The 21256-nt window shown below is 41.8% G+C and overlaps 2 protein-coding genes across 3 annotated transcripts in view; both read left to right on the top strand.

Annotated features, from left to right (window-relative positions):
- Nucleotides 1-18688, top strand: part of ephb1 (EPH receptor B1) — a 170785-nt gene extending 152097 nt beyond the window's left edge. For both annotated transcript variants that reach the window (XM_084912542.1, XM_084912541.1), the window contains exons 13-17: nucleotides 10431-10580; nucleotides 12529-12722; nucleotides 13554-13709; nucleotides 14592-16103; nucleotides 18241-18688. In XM_084912542.1, the coding sequence (XP_084768668.1) occupies nucleotides 10431-10580; nucleotides 12529-12722; nucleotides 13554-13709; nucleotides 14592-14700 (609 nt within the window). In that variant the 3' untranslated portion in view covers nucleotides 14701-16103; nucleotides 18241-18688. The remainder of the gene's footprint in view (nucleotides 1-10430; nucleotides 10581-12528; nucleotides 12723-13553; nucleotides 13710-14591; nucleotides 16104-18240) is intronic.
- On the top strand, nucleotides 1334-2343 carry LOC146367573 (uncharacterized). Its single transcript, XM_084912543.1, has one exon. The coding sequence runs from the start codon at nucleotides 1346-1348 to the stop codon at nucleotides 2228-2230; it is 885 nt and encodes a 294-aa protein (XP_084768669.1). The 5' UTR covers nucleotides 1334-1345; the 3' UTR covers nucleotides 2231-2343.
- Nucleotides 18689-21256: the final 2568 nt, after the last annotated feature.

Raw genomic sequence — 21256 nt, 5'->3', positions numbered from 1 at the left:
TGTGTTGCCTGTTTTCCCGGAGCTACTCAATGAGATAGCGGTGACGTGGAAAGCAAAACCTTACAGCGAGAAACACCCCATCGTGGGGAGCTCCCTGCTGGATTGTGAGGGGATGGAGTCTATCGGCCTCCGCCAGATGCCACAAGTGGAGCCGTTGGTAGCAAGCCATCTTCACCCGAAGACGTCTCTGTCCTCATTGGCCCCATCTCTCCCCTCCAAAGCAGACCGCTTCCAGTCTAGCCTTACAGATAAGTGCTACAAGGCAGCGGCTCTGTCAGTAAGAGCCCACAACGCCTCCTCTATGCTAATGGCTTACCAAGCTGAGCTAGAAGAGGACATGACAACTAAACCAGATACCACAGTGTGGGAAGAAATCTGCGTTATAACTGACCACGTCCTCCGCCTCCACAAGGTAGCCATACAGGCTACTGGGAGAGCCATGGGCCTCATGGTTCTTCAGGAGCGAGCACGCTGGCTCGGGCTCACCAACCTGACGACCAAGGAGAATGCTCAGTGTCCCCTGTTTTACTCGCTGCACGATCAGAGAGCTCCACTCGGGGTGGATGCTCTAGCTCACGAGTGGCCGAGAACCCTCCTCTATGCTTTCCCCCCAGTGGCCCTCATTTCTCCAACTCTGGCCAGAGTGAGGGAGAGAAGTCACTATATGATCCTGATAGCCCCGCACTGGCCAGGGAAGCACTGGCTGGCGGAGATTTTTCAGCAGCTGTGCGGCCCACCTTGGCCGTTACCAGTACACAGAGACCTCCTGTGTCAGGCACGGGGGGAAATATTCCACCCCCACCCAGAGAGGCTAGCTCTATGGGCTTGGCCCTTGAGTGGTTTAACCTGAACACAGTGGGGCTCCCTCATAGTGTTATCGACACTATTCAGTGTTCTAGAGCAGCGGTCCCCAACCCCCGGGCCTCGGACCGGTACCGGTCTGTGAGTCGTTTGGTACCGGGCCGCGAGAGTTGAGGCTCAGGTGTGAAATGTATGGTTTTCAGGGTTTTTATCGGTTTTGAGCGTTATTTTGTTATCGTTTTGATCATTAACTCGGTTTTCCTGGGTCTTTTCACGTGTGTTATGAATAAATCTTCTTCTTTTTTCAGTACCGGTACTAGTTTTATTTTGTTGTATTTATCCGCGACGCATTAAAGGCCGGTCCGTGAAAATATTGTCGGGCATAAACCGGTCCGTGGCACAAAAAAGGTTGGAGACCGCAGTTCTAGCGGTTGATAAGGGTAAAGCCTTCTCCACCATCAAGGTGTATTTGGCAGCAATTTCGGCCTGCCATATTGGTTTTGAAGGGAAGACTGTTGGCCAGCATCCCTTAATATGCCGTTTCATGAAGGGTGCACGGCGTAAATTGCCTACGTCTAGGCCGTTGGCTCCATCGTGGGACCTTCCCACAGTATTGGCTGCGCTCTCCTGTTGCCCATTTGAACCCCTGGAACAGGTTGAGTTAAAATTTCTGTCCTTGAAGACGGCTCTATTAATTGCTTTAGCTTCTGCTAAACGTGTAGGAGAGATCCACGCTCTCTCAATGCATCAGTCATGCATTCAGTTCTCCTCGGATAATACGAGGGTCAGTATGCGGCTCAACCCTGCCTTTGTCCCGAAGGTTGTCGGCACATGTTCCCCTATAGAACTGCCGGCCTCTTGCCCACCGCCTTTCTCCTCAGAGGAGCAAAAGTGGCTGCATACCTTGTGTCCAGTCCGTGCTCTGCGCATTTACATGGACCGAACCCAGAGTGTCAGACAAAGTGACCAGCTGTTCGTGTCCTGGGCTAAACCACATATGGGAAAGCCTGTGTCTAAACAGCGCCTCTCCCATTGGATAGTAGGAGCAATTGCCCTGGCCTATACTAGCAGGGGCCTTCAGCCCCCTGCTGGCTTGCGTGCGCATTCCACTAGAGGTCTGGCAACCTCATGGGCTCTCTTTAGGGGAGTTTCTATTCAGGAGGTGTGTGCAGCTGCATGCTGGGCCTCACCTCACACATTTGCTAGGTTTTACAGGTTAGATGTGACAGCACCTAACCTAGCGCATTCAGTCCTCAGTGCAGGTTCTTCCCGGGTGGGGGCTTCTCCCCTGTCAAGTGCTATTGGGGACAGTTGTCTTCTTAACAGGCATGTCTGGCAATCCGGGAGTCAGTATTTCTCCCATAGTGAGACACGAAACGAATGCTATGAAAGAGAACTTAAGGTTATGTATATAACCCCGGTTCTCTGAGTAGCATGAGTGAGTGTCTCACCAGACCGCCCTCCTTGCTATGGAAGCGAGGAAGAGGTGGGCTTGTTTTGAATGACATCTGACGCTATGTCAGCCTATTATATAGGGAGGCACTGGCCCCTCCTGACACGGGCTTCACCTAGCCAGCCTGTAAGGGCTGGCGTAATGGCATTTGAGCTTCTGATGAGGTCACGCAGGAGGCGTTCCCATAGTGAGACACTCACTCATGCTACTCAGAGAACCGGGGTTATATACATAACCTTAAGTTACCCTTTCTATTTAAAGTTCATGCCCATAGGGTAGCAGTGAGGGTAGGTATGGGTCAGGAATTCTTTTGCTTGTGCCTCAGCTGACAATGTGGGAAGGCTGTCATTGGCTTGCATGTCACACGATGCGCACTTAGGCACTGTGCCTAAGCTGGCAAGTGTGTGTTTAGAGGTGTGTGTTTGTGCCATGTTCTTAGATATACATGTGTTCCTAAGGGTCTCTCTCTCTCTCTCTCTGTGTGTGCATGTGTGTGCACATGGGTGCGTTTTCTTGTGTCATTGAAGCTGAGAGAGGTTGAAAGGCGAGGTCACACAGAGCCAGTAACAAAGCTCATCCGTCAAATCCCTGTGACCTGAGTGACATTCTCTCAGCTCCACTTGAGCGCTCACACTATGTGGACAGCGCTGTTGTTTCTGTCATTTGTCTGTATTCTATTTGCATCCTTTACCACTCTTGCTGGCCTCGGGCCCATGCACCTTTTTTTTTTTTTTTGGCTTGTCTATTCCACTTCTAGTGAAATATTTATGTGCTAGGAGTGAGGGGACAGGGTAAACAAACAGTAAAATGGGAACATATCCATATTGGCCGGGCCAAAAGTAAACAAATGCACTTTCGTTTAGATTTTTGTGTCATGCATCAAATACTAAGCACCATTTTCCACCTTTCTTTCTGGTTTATTTTTTGTACTTTGTCAAGTTCACTTCTATCCTTTAAGCACATACTGTACAGGTCTGTGAAAAAGTTTTGATTATTCCCTGATTTTTGTGTATTTTGTTAGGAAATTGGGAAGTAGATGCAGCAATTTATTGAAACGTGCAAATATACATGGAAATACAATAATAAGTAATTGGCAGACCTGAGCCTTTTCTTCCTTAAAAATTGCTTTTTAACAGCCACCCTTCCACTGAGACCATTTCTGATGAGGCTTCATCAAACAGTAGATGGATCACTTGAAGGTCCAGGTACATCTCTCAGGTCCTGTGTCAGTTTGAGGTTGCTACTATTATTATTTTGACATTTTTCATGGATCCATCAAAAGAGATGGGGAGAAATTGTGGTTTAGTGGCAGGCTGCTGCTGTAAAAAAGTGTCTAAAGATACAATTTAAAGTTAGTAAGTTGTCTGTTATGTGTAGACGCAAAACTGGTTTATTCTTCAAGTGACTTTTTTAATGCTTGACTGACTTGAATGAAGTCTGGCTCCTTGGAAAAAAAAATCAACAAATGAGACGTGACTCAGGACTTTTGCACAGTCCTGTACTTTGAGATGCCGGTTTCACTCATTGATTCCCTACCTCTACATTACCAGTGCAGTGACCAAGCAGATCCCCGACTCACTTCCCATTTAAGTCACCTGTCAAGCTGGAGACACTGCTAACAGGAACTGAGCCAATGATGTGTCACAGAATCCTAAACATCCCACTTAATTCTGCTGGTTTGTTCATGTCTTTTTTTGTATTTCATTAATTAAGCTATTTCATGGCTACTTTTATTCAGATGATAGAGCTGCATTCGCTCAGTCTTGGGACTAATTTAGCAGCAAAAGTATGTTAATGTTGAGCAGACCCTTTTTTTTGTAATTAGAAACATGATCCATACCAGGTCTCCACATCAAAGAGTGAGTCTGCATACAAAACACTCTGCTGTGATTTAGATCTTCTGTCATGTTTTCCAGAGTTAGTAAAAGATGGACACCATCTGACATTCGCCATCTGTGGCTGTTTGACTGTGTTTGCATCTGAGTAAAAATTTCTATTTTGAATCCTGAATCCTTTCGAATCAGTGAAAGCAACGCCATCTCTGCTGGTGTGCTATAAAAGTAGTGATGTTGACTATAATTATTTGATATTGTCCTCATTAAATGCACTTTATTTTATAAAATCCCAGTAGCATTAAAATATGCTGTCATGCTCAGGATTTGGTACAATTTGATAAAACTGCATGTGCATCTGAGGGTATAATTGTCTATTTTTTGCATCCTGCAAAAAGATTTCTGGGACAAAGGTTAATTTCTAATATGAGCATAGAGTAGTACAGGCAAAATGAGATACTTGCTCGGGTTAATTTGATCGTGTCAGTAGATGCTAGATATGCCGAGGCCTGTAAGTTTAGCGTAATGCAAAATGCTACTAATGCAGGGTGAACATTACCAATTAAAGGAGTAAAAAGTCAAAAGGACATACAGTAGAAAATAAAACTACAGAAAGTACAGTTATTAATTATTATACTCTGACATGAAATTATTTCCTCTATATTCTATTACAGTGGTTTAACTTGATCCCTTTCTGAATTTTTGAGCTTGCTCATTCATAAAGAAATGAACAGTTTCTCATTTTTATGGTAGTTTAATTTTAATGAAATGAGCCAGAATGCCCCCCCCAAAAAAAAACAAAAAAAACAAAAAACAAAAAAAGTGTTGTGTTGAAGTGATAAATTGACTTGCATGTCATTGAATGAAATGACAAGCAGTGAAGTGGAATTCTGTCCCCCATAACCCACCCAGAATCCCCGGAACGTCAAACCCTGAGCCAGAACATTGAATACGGTCATGAATAGGTATTCCCACATGACAGTGACTCACAACATACCGCCAAGACAACAAAGGAGTGGCACAGAAGAAGTACGTTGAGGTCATAAACTAGCATAGCCAGCTTGCAGACCTCAGTCCTACAGAAAACCTGTGGAGGGAGGTTAAGCTTTGAGTTGCCAAATAATTTAGTGAGTGTCTGTAAAGGGGAGTGGGCCAAAATCCCTCCTGAGATGTGTGCAAACCTGGTGACCAACTACAAGAAACGCCACAAGGGTTTCACCACCGAGTCATGTCTTGCTTGGGGATGAAATATTTATTTCGCTCAATGACATACAATTCAAGTTAAAACTTCTATGTAATTTGGTTTTTTTTCTGGATTTTTGGTTGATGTTCTGTCTCTCTCCATCAAAATGAAACTCCTATAAAAATTAGATAGTGTTCATTTCATTATAAGTGAGCAAACTAACAAACTCAGCGGGGGAGTTATTTCCTCTGCTATACATGCAGATGCAGTAAAGAAAGACAATTTGAATGCATTACACAGAAACAGATCCTATGGTTGTGTTACTAAGGCGCACACAAAGTTTTATAGCACTGTAGGCGTATAGCTGGGAAAAACAAAAACTTGCGTCCTTTGGTAGCGAAGCTTTGACAGCCTAAACAGCCTAAACAGCTGTTTTAGGTCCATTCTAGAAAAGCCAAAGAATTGAGCAGCAAAGCACGTATATGCGTGCTAAGTTTATATTTAAAGGCGTTTATATCCACCATCAAGATAATTGAAGCATAAACACTCTTGATTACAAATGTTTTCCAACTGTTATGACTAGTTATAAAATTAAAATGTTATGTTTGTTTTACATAAATGTATTTGATAGCTTAAAACAATAAATAGGATACCTAAAGTTATAAATTCACTGGCTTAGAGTTTGGATAGATGTTATATTGGTTTATTTAGAGTTATACATTATTAAAATCGTACACTGTCTGTTCTTTATTGCTTTACTGGACACATTTTAAAATGTATTTACTAAATGAAATCTGACAGCAGAAGGAGATTGTTGTTGAATGCCAGCCTATTTGGGATCTTTAGAGAGTGCATTCTGAAATATGCTTCCCTCAAGATTTGCATTACCTCATTGTACATAAAGACCTATGTCCTTCCCTCCATCAGACATTCCCATGGGGATCTGAGAAACCAACATCTGAGTCACCAACCCACTTTCCTTTCTTTCCTTTTTTTAATTTCTTGTTCTATTTTCTCTCCGTCTCTTTGTGTCACTCTTTCTTTCTGCCCCTTTCCTCTCCATTCCTTCGCTCTTCTTTCTTCATCTGTTTGGGCAGACATCCAGGGCAGATCGTTGCTCTCAGGATTTCATTAAAACGATGTTGATGGAGCACTCTCTCCAGCCTAAGTAAATGTGCTCAAGTCCATTTCAGTGTGCATTGTTGGGAAATGGATTAGCGAAGTTGGAGGAGTAAAGGCAAGGAAAAGAGGGAATGGGGGAGAAAAGAAAACACGGAGAGGGAGCTCTACATATTTGTCTTCCACATGAAGGAGAAAGTTTATTTAGAATCTCTAAATAGCTTCTGTGAAGTGAAAAAAGATGAGTGAAAAAGGCAAAACACTGGGCTTTTTTTCCCTCTAAATTCCGGTAAGCTTATCTGTGATTTTGCTGCATATTATTGGTGACTGTTGATTGTGCTGTGACAGGTATATGTGTTCTAGATTTTACTCCATTCTGCATCACCATGTCAGTGACAGTCTACATGAAGCTATCTGGCATGTTGGTGGTTCGTATCCTGAGCTGCTGCAAAGACATGACATGTGTTTCATATCCTACTATCTACACACACACACACACACACACTGATATTGCTGAGCCAGGGGACCATAACAGACACCAATAAGTACACACATTACCTGACCACCAAATGTTTATCCTTTATCTTTAAGACCTAGCTGTCATGAGAACATGCTTGTCTCGCTATGATACCTCTCAGCTGACAGCCACGGCGCATCTCCTTTACAGATGCACTTCAAACACATCACTAGCTTGTCAAAGCTGGTCACAACCTGTCACAGGCAGCCACAACCAGGTGGAAACCAGTCACATTACTTTAATCTTACTCTGGTGACATACTGTATGGCAAAGTCTGTTCGAGGTATGCTGAAGGGAATCATGTGTGCAAAAATGGCTTGCTGCGTGAGCTACAATCGTTAAAATAACCAAAAGGAGGGGAGGAAAAAAACAAGAAAGAAAGCAAAAATTCTGATGTGATCAAATTTAGTAAACAGAAGAAAAAACACAATACGAGGACGGGTGTGAAAATCAAAAAAAACAACAAAAACCAAAAGCAGCTTACTTACTTATTACAAGCTAGACTCAAACCTCCCAGGAATTCAGGCACTGAATGTCACCCAGTTTTTTTTTATTGTTGTTGTTGTGTTTTTTTATTATTACCAAGGGAGTATCACTTGGTATCGTCAAGGCCTAGACGTTGTGCAGGTGCAAATCTTGCTGTGCATTTTGGCTCATTTACACACAGATTCTCAGTTAACTGTCCAAGATAATTGGAGTGTGTGAATTCTGCTTAAGGGGCAATATTTCACTTCAAGGCAAACAGAAAACAGCTTGTTCCTTTTTCAGTAGCCCACACAGTATTACAAACACCCAAACCCCCACCCACCCCAATTCTTCAAGGCTACGCAAAAGCATTTGTACTTTTGTGTTGACATTAGGTCTGTTTTAATTCCCAACATCACTTCTGCTACCCCTCTAACTCGTCTCCCTCGGTATTAATGCTTTTTCTACTGAAAAAATAAATAAATAAATAAATACACCAGTGCTTTTTATTATGTTTTTGCCTTCCTCCCTGTATGCATGGACTCCACAGCAATTCATGTTATTAAAGCCGGATTTTGGCAGTTATCATTGGCCCACAGCAGTAATTACTAAGGGTTTGCATAGCTGCCTCTGACTCACCCGCCTTGGAAATGTTATTACTAATGTCGGTCTCATTGGAGGCGCACAGGAAGCTTCTTGTGAAGCCTGTGTCTTTGCTCAGGCCATTCCAACGACACTGAGCTCATATCCCAACAGGGTCCTGGGGCATGAGACCAGATGTACAAAGCGAGGAAGGGAGTAAGCAAGTAATGACAAAGCGAGGACGTAATAGAAAGCTATTTTTTTGTGCTTGGAGCAGCTGTTTTATTTTTGTGTTATTCTGCATTTATTGCTCATCTCATATATGTTCGTCCAGACAAAATAATTGATGTGAAGCATTGGCCCCGACAGTGTGACAGATGAAAAAGGAGAAAATGAGTCATTTTATATTTTTGCAGGGGGCAATGCTTTGCCTGTATCAGTGTAGTTCGATTGTCCTAAGAGAAAAGAAAGAGCAAGAGAAAGTGCCCTTGGGTCTCAGTTTAGATGAAACGATTCAGATATGAACTAGTCTTGAGATATGAGAAAAGCGCTGAAGTCAGTGGGGTTATATAGCCTTTATTCATCTATTGATCTCTTCCTCTCTTCCTTTCTTGCTTGTTCTCTCATTTTGTGCGTGTCACACACTCCCGCAACCACACACTGCAGCATTGTCTACTTTCTTCAGTGCTTTTTCTTCACTGGCTGATGCTCTCAGTCAGAGCGTTGTCTCTGCATCTAGCACCACTCAAGGTCAAGGTCATATTAAACCTCTTTTCGGGGTCAGCAACGTCTCCAAGGTCAAAGAGGTGCTCGCTAATGAGGTCAGCCTCTCCACCTCTTGCAGCGCCATGTGACAGTGTTCTGTAATCCAAAATTAAACACAGACATTTATGCATGAATAAGCCTGTTTAGCATTAGTATTGTTCAACATTTCCTGTGAGCCAGCATTATGAAAACACCCCAAATCACCATTTTTTTCGGTGTCTTATTCATTTCCATTTTTTTTCTGCCTCCACCCGCCTCTCCCTGTGGTTCTTCTCTTCTCCTGTCATTCCTAGAAAGTCAGCAGGGAACAGGGTGGTCTGTGTAGGTTTCTCCTGGGTTTGTTTCCAACAGCAGCTTATCTGCAAATGCTCAGGTTCAGCTAATTGGCATTATTAAACTGGTGGCAAGCTCAACTCAGCTATAAGGGAAGGTCCAGTGGGAGGTGTGTGTGTGTGTGTGTGTGTGTGTGTGTGTGTGTGTGTGTGTGTGTGTGTGTGTGTATGAGGAGACAGCCAGGGATTTATGTGTGTGTGTGTGTGTGTGTGTGTGTGTGTGTGTGTGTGTGTGTGGCACAATCCTCTCTGTGCCTGTGCATATGTTATCCCACTGCGTCTGTATGTGTGAATGTGTGCACGTGTGTGTGATGGGAAACAAGCAGCTATCAATTTCAATCAACAGGGTGCATGGTTTGCCTGGGGGCTCAGGTAGCCCAATTACAGGCAGAGATGTTCGGTGTATGCACAGAAAACCGGTCCTATGTTCTTTTATTAAACCTGGAGTATGAGAAAGGATATACTAAATGCAAAGTTGGTTGATGAGTGTTGGATGCTGCTGATACTGAGGCAGAATCCTCCCTGTTTTTTGGCTGCACTTGCTGGATGAGAGAATAAAGAGTTAAAGGGATGGACTAGAACAGCTGAGAGTACTGATGTGGGTTTCAGGAAAGTGGCTGACTTCAACATACTAAAGCTGAAAAGAATATTGTTTTGTAAGAGAGCGATCTCAGCCATAGACAGTATAAAGGATGGATGTAGCTACTGTGACATCACTGTTTTTTATGCCTCAAGATGAGCACTTTCTGCGTCACTGCCTTGACATGTTTAAACTGGATCTGATGGCGAGTGGCAGATCAGATTGTGAAACCACACGTTCGCTGGCTACTGACCTGTCAATCACAAGTCTGTAGCCAATCAGCATATACTGGATAATCCTCTTTTCTCAGCTTCGAATTGACCAAAATTTACTAAATAGACTTAATGTTTTATATAGTATGACCTGAAATATGCCTACATAGTGCTTTTCTACTCTGACTGAGCGCTCAAAATGCTTTTCATTGTAAGCTTCATTCATCCAAGAGCTTTTTTTCTATATCCAAGCACCTTATCTAATATTTGCGCACACACATGGTTGCATCCATCAGGGGATACTCGGGGTTCAGAATCAAAGGAACCTTTGATGTGCAGACTGCCGGGGATCGAACCACTGATCTTCTGATTCAGACAACTTCCTGAACCACACCCACCACAGACAAGTCAAATCACATCAGAAAGCCATTTTCTCATAGACTTTTAGAGGAACAGAAGTCTATTTGCAACAACGCGTATTACCCCTGTTGGCCTTTTAAAAGAATGGAGGTTTAAAGCTATGCCCATTTTTTTGTAATATGTGTAATCTAAACTTAGAAATTCAACTCTTTTTTTATTATTCTTTTAGGGTGGGAAGATCCCAGTGAGGTGGACAGCACCAGAGGCCATCGCTTACCGAAAATTTACCTCGGCCAGTGACGTGTGGAGTTACGGCATCGTCATGTGGGAGGTGATGTCATTTGGAGAGAGGCCTTACTGGGACATGTCCAACCAGGATGTAAGTGGTTAAAACTACACAAATACTTTCTTAAATATTATGATTTCATTTTGAAAAAGCATGTCTGGGCAGGATATTACACTGTAAATGGAGTTCAAGTCAGTTGGGACGAGCAGGTGTAGTACAACATAAAGTCAGTTAAGTACTAATTAAACATGAAATCAGCACTAAAGATTTTAAGCGCTCATTTCATGAGATGTTCCCAAAAACTCAACATCTAAGTTAAGTTTTATCATGTCTCCGAGTTCCGATAGAATAAAGAATAAACCTGAATCTGAATAAACAGCCTCATTAAATTGAACAGCCATTTCCGTACAGATGCGGTTATAGATACACAATCAAGGGTAACTCATAAGGGAGGAAGCTGTAATAAATCACACATTTTTATCAGCCTGCATCACAAAGCATCATTACTGAAGATGCCCTTGACTCTGACTTTGAAAGCAGACTTATTATGGGCACAGCCTCACACTATCCCCTTTCCTTCCTGGCCAGCTTTTGAGAGCAATGAATGATTGCTGAGAGCTCTGCTTTGTTCCCCATGTCCGCTTGGATAACGTCCACGCTCACAGGCACCAACACAAACACACGCAACCATTGGATATAGTCCCATACTATGAGGTCTCTCTCCCTTAGCTCCCTTAGTGCGACAACTAGCCAACCATCAGGCCTCTATGGACCTCGCTCCACAAGGACCGTCCAAACCAGCAGATGTTGCCTCAGTGGGCCAGCAGCAAACACTGCCTGGTGGGACTAGCACCACTCAGCATGTCCGGCTGCTCAGTCCACACTCTCTTACACACTTAAAACACACTCTCACAAAAATTTTCGCACGCACACACACACGCACACTTTCTTTCTCTATCCTGCATCCTCTCACTTATCCACACAAACACCATAACCTCTGTTTCTCCTCTTCTCTTGAAATCCCTTTTGCTTAATATTGCATCAAAGCCCCTCTCTATACCCCCTCCTAACTCATATCCCCTCACTTGTGCGTTCTCTTCTCTAATGCACCATTTGTCAAGAATCTGCTGAGGTGCACTCAACTGCAAGGTGGAGCTGGCGATATACAGAGCAGCACCTAACTTTTAATGACTATCTTTTACACACGATCTTTCATCAGACTTTCATCTTGCAAGTAAGCAAAAAAAAAGAAAAAAAAAATTAAATCTACAGACAGTGTGGATAATGTGGATATTTGTGAGCACCGGTTCCATCAATTTGCAGCAATCTTGGCAATCATTAGTCTTTGCAGCGTCTGGTTTTGTAGCTACTGAATCAACATTGCATATTTCCTTTAAATATATCTAAAGTGATCTCATTGTCTATGTGTTATTTAACATAAAACCTTTTATAACTAACAAAAAAAACAAAACAAGGTGAAGATACTCCACTTCTGTCAAGTTCTGATCAAACTTATATAATAGAAGTCTTTTACTCTAACTGCCCTTAAATTCTTTGTCATAACGTCTTTTTAATGAGTCCTGATAGCTTGTGAAGCTTTTAAAAGTCATGTGTCAAGTGGCTGTACTTCACAGTGTTAATTATATGCAATCTGCCCATCCCCCCCAGGGCCTCCTTTCTAGTGACACTGCCCCTGCTCTCTGTCCCCCCTCTTTCCTCAATCTGTCCTATAGGAGTGATATGTGATTGGATAGAGTCAAGAGGAAGGGCACATCATCCTGAATGCAAACTGTCACTTTATTGACCAGAGGGAGTGTCCATATGGGGAGGGTTGCAGTTGGGTTCTGGTAGCATTGTGATGAGGCAGGATTGAGTTTCAGCCATAAAATAAGTCAAATTATTTAAAAAATGTAACCAGCTTGTAGAAAACACTCTTACTGACAGTAAGTGTTTGAGAGACATACTGCAAGTGCGGTATATGGTGTGGAATTAGCAGCTATCTTCATTTGTAAGAGACAACATCTTGCCTTCTCTCTCATAGGTAATTAATGCTATTGAGCAGGACTACCGTTTGCCACCACCCATGGACTGCCCCAGCGCCTTGCACCAGCTGATGCTGGACTGTTGGCAAAAAGACCGCAACGTGCGACCCCGCTTCACAGACATCGTCAGCACTCTGGATAAGATGATCCGTAACCCCGCCAGCCTCAAAGCTGTAGCCAATATTCCTGCAGTGTGAGTAAAAAAAAAAATCTGTACACGTAAGAAACAAATTGATCCAAAAACTGACATTAAGTACACACTGACGCTTCTCCTTATGGATGTAGTCTTTCACACACTGTTTGTTTCAAATGAGCCCAGCATGCATATGTGCACCGTTTTATCTTCTCATGAATTAAGCATGAATTTATTGCTATTGATTGCGTCAAACTGCACTTTTCCTCCCTCCTATCCAACCTAAACACTGGTTTCAGGAACTCTCACTTTTTTACCCCGTGAAGATGGAGCAAAACACGTTTTCAAAAAGATAAAAAATGGAAAGAAACACCTCATTTACATATATTTTCAGAACACATTCAGAGCACGTATTTTTTTTTCCTTACTTTTTTGTGAAATACTGGACTTGTTTTGTACAATCTCTGGCACCCGTCCTCACAGTTTCTCTCAGCGTCAGCCAGATTGGATGTGGTCTGTCTGTCCGTGAACTGTGAGTTTCAGGTTCCTGCACTACTTTTTTTCCAGACTTCCACATATTTTAAAGCCAAGCAATTGCGACCAGTTACCGATTACCTGCGAAAAATCCTTGTTGTGTGGCATTCAAAGAAGGAGTGGCAGATGTGCCTCATGATACTGAATCCCTTTACACTTTATATTTGAGATACATTCCAATATTCACTAATAAATTCTCTCTCCCTAGTTTCCTTGCACCCTATGGCACACACCCATGAAAACACCAGTATCAGCTTTACTCTCCTTCTCTTTAAGTCTGTGCTTAATATTGCATCAAAGCCCAACTATATCTCATCTTCCTCCCTGCCTTGCTCTTGGTGTTCTCCTCTGCACCAGGCCCTCTCAGCCACTGCTGGACAGATCCATACCCGACGTCAACACCTTCAGCTCAGTCGAGGACTGGCTCGCTGCCATCAAGATGAGCCAGTACAGAGACAACTTCCTCAACTCAGGCTTTACCTCCCTGCAGCTGGTGGCACAAATGACCTCAGAGTGAGTTCAACTGCTTGTGTGCAAATGACGGGTTTTCAGACCCATATAGCTTTTGATGGGCACACTTTTATAAAATGACTCAGTGTCAAGTGCATGTATTTTTAGCATAAATGCACCCAGTGACTCAAGTGATTGCATCAAAGTTAAAGCCTCGGTGGGAATTAAAAATACAACACATTGTAAGACGAAATAACGCACTCACCGTGGTAAGAAAATGTACATCTTTGCAAGCTATGTATTACAACTCTTATCTGTACTAATAATTAAACATTTTGTGTTGACAGTGTTCTAAAAAAAAAAAAGACATGAATGTGTATCCTCTATATACACATTTTAAAGATGCGTATTTTCACTTCTGCTGCCGCTGCTGTGTCTGTGAAGTGCTTTAAAGCGCTGGTCATGACAGCATTTCTCAAAGCACTTGTGGTACCAACAGACACAAATATTGCACTTCATCCATTTTAATTAACAATGTTGCTTGGTCTACAAAATTATGTTGAAAATGTAAATTCATTCCAACATTTTTTTATTAAAAATATATGCTCGGGGCTTAGTAGCATTTCTGCAATGTCTTTGCAATTCAAAGCAACACGCACTACTGCGTCTTCTCACAGAGATGGAATTAATTTAGTAAATTTGTGGGTTTTGTTCATTTCCACTAGCTTTCCATTCTGAAATTGTGCGTTCATTTGTAGCGACGTTAAGTCCGTGTGAGCTCGTTGAGTTGTAATGGGGGATTTCTTGCGGGTGTTTGCACTTCATATTCAGATCATCTATTCTAACTCCAAATTATTGGAGATCCTGTGTTTTTCTACAAAAAAAAGGAAAGAAACAAAAATACCCTGCTTTTCACTTTCTGTCTCCATGTTTCTTTCTCTGTAGAGACTTGCTGAGAATAGGAGTGACCCTGGCAGGCCACCAGAAGAAAATCCTTACTAATATCCAGTCCATGAGGGTGCAGATGAGCCAGTCATCTACGCCGATGGCATGACTACCGGAGGCGCTGTGCCATGGAACAGGCAGCATTCGAAGGACCAACAAAAATAGCAGCCCTCGAATGACCCCCGATCCATCGGAACGCGCCAGAGTCGAAACTATTGTCTTAATCTAATCCACTATCATGACAACAGGAGACCAGGGTCTACACTACCACATGGTTAACAGCTGTCACACTTCATGCAATCCACGACAGGAGTTCAGGGTCCAGACTTGATACTGTTTATCCATTCATCACAAAAGGGAAATCAATGTCCATTGTTGTGGTTATGAACTACCATTCATGCCATTTTGAACCAAAATAACCAACAATCAGACATCAACACAAAGAACTTCTCAGAGTTTCAAACTGTGGTAAAGTGAGTGATACTGTACTTCTGCTTCATGTGGACTAGAAGGTGTTAAAACTTTAAACTGAAACGTGAGGCATTTAGAAACATGTGACGTGTGATTTTACCCATCCTGTCTTCAGTCTGTGCAATGAAGATGCCTTGACCTGGCGAGAAATAAGTTCCAGAAGAAGAAGAAAAAAAGAAGAAAAACAAAACAAAACACCTACCAGTGGAAATAATTAGAGGGAGAAGCATACAGGGATGTACAGCAGAGCACCATTTTCAATTTTCACATCATGTTGTACTTGTTTAAAAAATGTTTTAAAAAGTGTATTGTAAATGGACCGGTAACAAAAAAACAAAAACAAAAAAAAGATCAGAGCTTAGTTATATTTTTATCCTTTACCATGTGTTTGTTTGTCTGTTTTATCATTATAGCAAGATGCAGTCCACTTGTATTTTATCTTTAACACTACCTGTGGAGTCTTGGGTGGAGGGCCTTGCTAAAGGACTTCTTAACCCAAGCCACCCACTTTCAGAGAATATAAATATGTTTATCTCTTGCTAAATATGATTATATCTTTCATAATAAACCTTCATATTGAAGGTGATATAAATGCATATGTATGTACAGAACTCTATGCTTGCATTTTGGCAAAGACATGTTGACTGAATTCTGACTGAGACACATGCAATGTTTAGATTCCAGTTTCCTTTGGATAACTGAACAATGGGCACTGGATTGTATGTCTCGTTGCTCCAGGGATTTAAGGACAATTTGGGCTGACTGGAGAAAATGTAAAAAGAATGGCTGAAGAATTGGTATTGTAGAATTGTATGAAAATTGCTGTAGGAGTTAAAATAACTGACAAACTATCCATTAACTGGGGGTAATGTTAAATGTGGGTGTACACATGCTGTCTCTTGCTGGTGAGCACTTAGTTGTACAGATATGTTTTATGTTTCATCTTCTTTCTTGACCTGTTGTTTGTCTCGGGAGCAGTCAGCACCATCCACAGGGGGAATGATCCTCCGTTTCCTGCCCCGGGACTGGCCCAAATTCACGGTGAGTGCCAGCTGATCGCGCAGGAAGAACACAACTTGGAGTTGCTCTATATGTGGTACATTTTATTTCGGGCAAATCTAGTTAATGTTTCTCGTGGGTGCTGCAAATGTCTAGGCCGTGGTGAGATTTTCTGCGAGTTTGAAACGCATAGGAGAGCGGGCACTGGATATCACTGCGAATCAGCATCATTTCTCTACACGGTGAAAAATTAACATCTGGGCTGAAGTTTGCCAACAGACACCCGATGCCATTTCGAGGAACACACAGACTTAAACAGCCCACATGGGCACACTGCTCACAGCGTAGCACAGCCTCCAGTCGACTGCTGTAGCTAAGCTGCTGAGTTCATCTGTGCACTCATGCTATATGCAGTTGTCAAATGGCTAGGCAAGTTAAAGGAAATTGCCACGATACTTGTGGGAATATTTCTCTAATTCGTAGCTGCATGAATTGTCACTTAGAAATGTACTAATCTTGTAAGGTCTCTACATTATTCCCAAAAGTCATTATTTTGGGATATATTTAAGGGATAGTTCCGAGTTGTGCACAAGGATGATTCTCTTTCTTAGCATGGCAATGATGATGCTTGTGATTTTTCTGTTAGTCTTATTTTTCCTTTTGCTGGTCATTTGCTTCAGGGCCAGGATTTTGGAAACGAATCGCAATATTGTTGTTTAAATAAAACCTTTAAAAATAGTGATCATTAAAAATGAGAGTCAACAACCTTTCAGTACAGGCTTGGTAGAACAGCCCTGTAGCTCGAAATTATGGACTATTTTGGTATCAATTCTTTGCAGTAGCTGTGACCCTGCTGAAATCCCTTTTGGCTCTATTTGAACAGACATGAGTGACGATGGTCCTAACCACCTTGCATCCAAAATTAGAAATTGATGGCAGGCCCATTAGCAGATTATTAAGTGTACTTAGCCCTCTCAAGTCATCCTCCTCCTCCTCTGTCTGTCTTGCCCTCTCTCCCCGACTACTCCCGCTGGCTGGCAGATCTCCAGCTCGTTTATCCTGGGTGTAACCAAGCTGTCCTGGGCTGTGTCTGGAGCTGAGTTGGGCCAGAGCTGGCCTGAGAAATGGTTGGCTCCATGCTCTAGTGGGCCCAGGCAGGGGTGAAAACACCTGCTAAGGCCCCCTGTCTGACGGGCATCTGATCAGCCACGGGGAGGGAGATTGATGGGAGCATAAAAAACAAATACACTCACAAACACATGCACGCACACACACAAACACTGAGGAACCCTCAGCTAGTTTATTCTCACGTCTGGTTTCCAGGCTGATGCTTAATGAGAAGAAAGTGGGCTGAAACCCGACAGAGTGTGTGCATATGCGATAGAAAGAGGAGGATGATTCAGTTAATAGGAGGGCGGGGTTGCATGGCAGACATGGCATGAACAAAGGATGGTTTTGATGAAAGTAAGAAAGTTAGTTTATTGAAGTGAATCAAACTCTTTTATCTCACAGTGTGGTTTATGTGGCAACATCTCTTTCATTATATAAATGTTAATTTGCTTTAGTTTGGTAATGGAAAATACTGTAATCAAGCAATTGGTTTGGCTCACGGGCAAAATCAATTGCTTTTTCTATTCAATTCTCCGAGTCATTGATTTACCAAGTATTCCTAAATATAATCACAAGCTCCTCAAGATTGGCATAAATCCCTTTCACTGAAGCCAGTGAATCAATTTGAATGCATTAGTCCTCTATTCAGCTCAGTCTCATGTATTTGCTTTTCAACCCAAGAGCCTGTGAATGAGATGATAGAATGTATTCATTATACAAAAGTGTAATTCTTTTTTTTTTTCTCCATTTGCTCTGTTTGTCTTTCTAAATATCTGACTGTAATGACACTCCAGTGTGATGAATGGAGAGGCGGTTCGCCATCTTCCTCTGAAAGCTGTTTCATATGGGAGCCATTCATCACACACTGATAGAAAACACAAGAACTTGCTTGTTAAACGTTCCATGTGCTGCAACTGTCTGAAAAGTGACCAACGATGCTTTTAGCAGCAAAAATCATGCCTGTCATTTATGGATCAGAACGGCGTGAGGCCGAAAATGATTTGGCGTGACTCCTTGCAAAACGAAACTCGTTAAACTTCTCCGTTCTCCTTTTTCTCCTCTGTTTCAGACTGGGAACTCAAAGATTTACACACTTATAAAAACGGCATACACCCGGCACTTCACAATTATATTCTCATGGATGCGCACAGTGAACACCAAGAAGAATCGCAGCGGGCCAGTGAGAACAGGTGAAGCCAAAAGCTCTGAGTATACCAGTCACAACCTCTCTCTGTGATGAGCAGTGGATGGGGGGAGCTAACTGTGAGTGTGCACATGTCACAGTTTATTTGTTTGTGTGTTCAAGAGAGAATGGATGTATGCATATCAGGCACATTTGTGTGTACAGACATTGTGTGCACAGGTACATTGGTTTCCTTTTTCTTTCTTTTTTTTAGTTTGTGTATAGCAGCCATTTGTAAATTGTGACAAGTATGTGTCAAGAGTTTGTAAGCTGTAACTTTCTGAGAACTATTGTACTAAAATGCACTCAATAAACGCCTTGGAAAACAAGTCAATCACATCAGAGTCTGTGACTCACTGGACAATAATTCTGTTTTCATTAATAGTGAGTCAAGAAAGGAGAGAGGAAGGTTATTATCCAGTATTCCTATCCCTGTCAGCACTGTGCTTGAGTGTGGTGTGACGTCTAATGCTTGGCTTCATAATGGCTAAGGAAATAAACAGCTTTTGTCACCACAGTCTGGCTGGCAGCACATGTTAAAAGCCATCAGCCACTAATAAACGAGCAGTCACTCGCATTACATGTAAACAAAAAATGTCTCTCCAAAAAAATAAATAAATAAAAAAGTGACAATATTATGACAAACTAGTGGAAATTATCCTCCCATCTGAAATCTTATATAGTATTTGTGTCTCAGCCACATGAATAAAAACCCCACCACCAGTTTCACTACTCTCATAATTCCTAGTTGCCACAGAGACACTTCTAGGGCACTTCACACGCCGGAAAGCATGCTACACAGTAATGATATGGTTAATGAGGTGAGTCAAAAGATATAGGGATGTATCCAACTCACAGCATTGCTCCATAACTGTTTATTGACTCTAATTGATTGATAACATCCAGATTCATATTCGCAGAGAGACTGCTGTGCAGGGGCTGTGCCAAAAAAAAGAAAGGAAGCCAACAAGATGAAACAGTCAGTTTTCTCACTTCTCAAATTTGTTATATTAAATAAAGTGTTTCAGTCGTCACTTTTTATTTATTTTTATTGAAGTGTGTGAAAGGATGAAACAGAATAGGTGGTTGAAGTTGTTTTGTAAGGAATTGGATAATTAAAAATGTGGATGTATTTACAAACCTAAGTCCAAAAAAAGTTGGAAAAAAGCTGTGTAAAACTGGAAAAAAATGTATTAAATGTTTAAATAGAGAAAATGTACCATTTCAACAAAAGGCTAGAAAAGTAAGTGGTAGTTAAAAAAAAAAAAAAGCTAGAGGGAAGTTTTGCTTAGCTAGTAGCAAGTCAGTAACATGAGTGGGGATAAAAAGAGCATCTTGGAGAGGCAGTTTCTCAGAAGCAAAGATGAGCAGAAGTTCATCAGTCTGCATGTTCTTCAATGTAAAATTGTGAATACACAGTGCATAATATCATCAAATGTTTCTGGGAATCTCGAGTAATCACTGTGCACAAGCGACAAATGAAAAAATCTGTATCGGGTGCCCATGATCTTCAGGCCCTCAGGCCGATAAACAGGCCTGATTCTGGGATAGAAATCACTGCACTTTTCCCAGGAACACTACCAGAAATCACAGTCTGTAAACACACTTCACAGTGCCATCCAAAAATGCAGGTGTCATCCAAAAATGCAAAAGCTATATCCAGAAACACTGCCGCCTTATCTGAGCCAAAGCTCATTTAAACTGAGCTAAAAGGAAGAAAGAGGAGAGGGACTTTTTCAAAAGCCCACAACTCTGATAGCATGAGGATGCTGAACTGCAGTCCAGACCTTTCGCCAACTAAAAACATTTGATGGACAATAAAATGAAAAGATGTAATAAAGTAGAGCCAGGACTGTTGAGCTGCTAAGATTCCTAGAACAGGAAAGAATGGGAAAACATTCCACTCCCAGCTGGTCTCCTCTGTCCCCAGACATTTAATGCCTGTAGTTAAAAGAATAGGATATTACACAGTGGTAAAGATGGTCCTGTACATTTTCTTACTCGGTTTAAACATTTGATGTTGGGGAGCCAGTTTAGCTCAGTGGGTGTGTGGGCCATACACCACATGGCCAGAAAGCAGCAGCCTTGGATGTTCCTTTGCTGCAGGTCTTCCTCTGTCTCTCTCTGCACTTTCCTGTCTGTCTCCACCTTTACTATCTGCAAAAAGCAAAATGCCAAAAAAAAAAAAAAATCTTTAAATTGATGTTTCTATGTTTTCATTTGTGAATAAAGTATGGGTTTGTGAGATTATTGCATTCTGGATTTTCTTTTTTTTTTTTTAAATTGGATTTATCAAATATTACTTGATGCTGACATTGAATGACATATACAACATCTAATGAGCTGTAAAAGAAAAAAATATGTCAGTGTAATAATTCTCTCTGTCATAACTTCTGTCTTCAAGAAATTATGCATGAATGTTCAGTCTCTGAAACTCCAGTGTGTGGAAGAAATGCAGTACTTTCAGAAAATACGCTCTCTTTTGGTATTTTGTGATTGTAGGAGATTAAAAGAAAATGCCCTCGCATATTGGTTGATGTTTGCTTGGAGATGTGTGTATAGAACAAACAATGATAATAGTAGTATGAGTATATGTGGAAAAGCTATGATTAAAATGAGGTAAATAAACTTTCATGAGCTTCAAAATCAAGTTTCTGAGCCACACAAGAGTCTCTCTACTACAAACACCTAGAAAATATAGACTTCATGTAGATATAAGAGGCAAAACTCGAGGATGCTATTCATGCAAAGAAGAGATAAGACGTGAGCCTTAGTCTCCTGGGAAAATGAAGATCAGAATCCATGATGCCTTTAATGCACTGACACATTTATTCAAATTTCAGGCAGCGTCATTGCTGATGTGTTTATTTGCAATTTTTTTTCTTCTCCAGGGAATCAGGTA

The sequence above is a fragment of the Perissodus microlepis genome, chromosome 18 (assembly GCF_051167445.1).
Source record: "Perissodus microlepis isolate ML-2025 ecotype Zambia chromosome 18, ASM5116744v1, whole genome shotgun sequence".
Taxonomy (NCBI): domain Eukaryota; kingdom Metazoa; phylum Chordata; class Actinopteri; order Cichliformes; family Cichlidae; genus Perissodus; species Perissodus microlepis.
The sequence above is the reverse complement of the archived record's forward strand: the minus strand, read 5'-3'. Positions and strand labels throughout refer to the sequence as shown.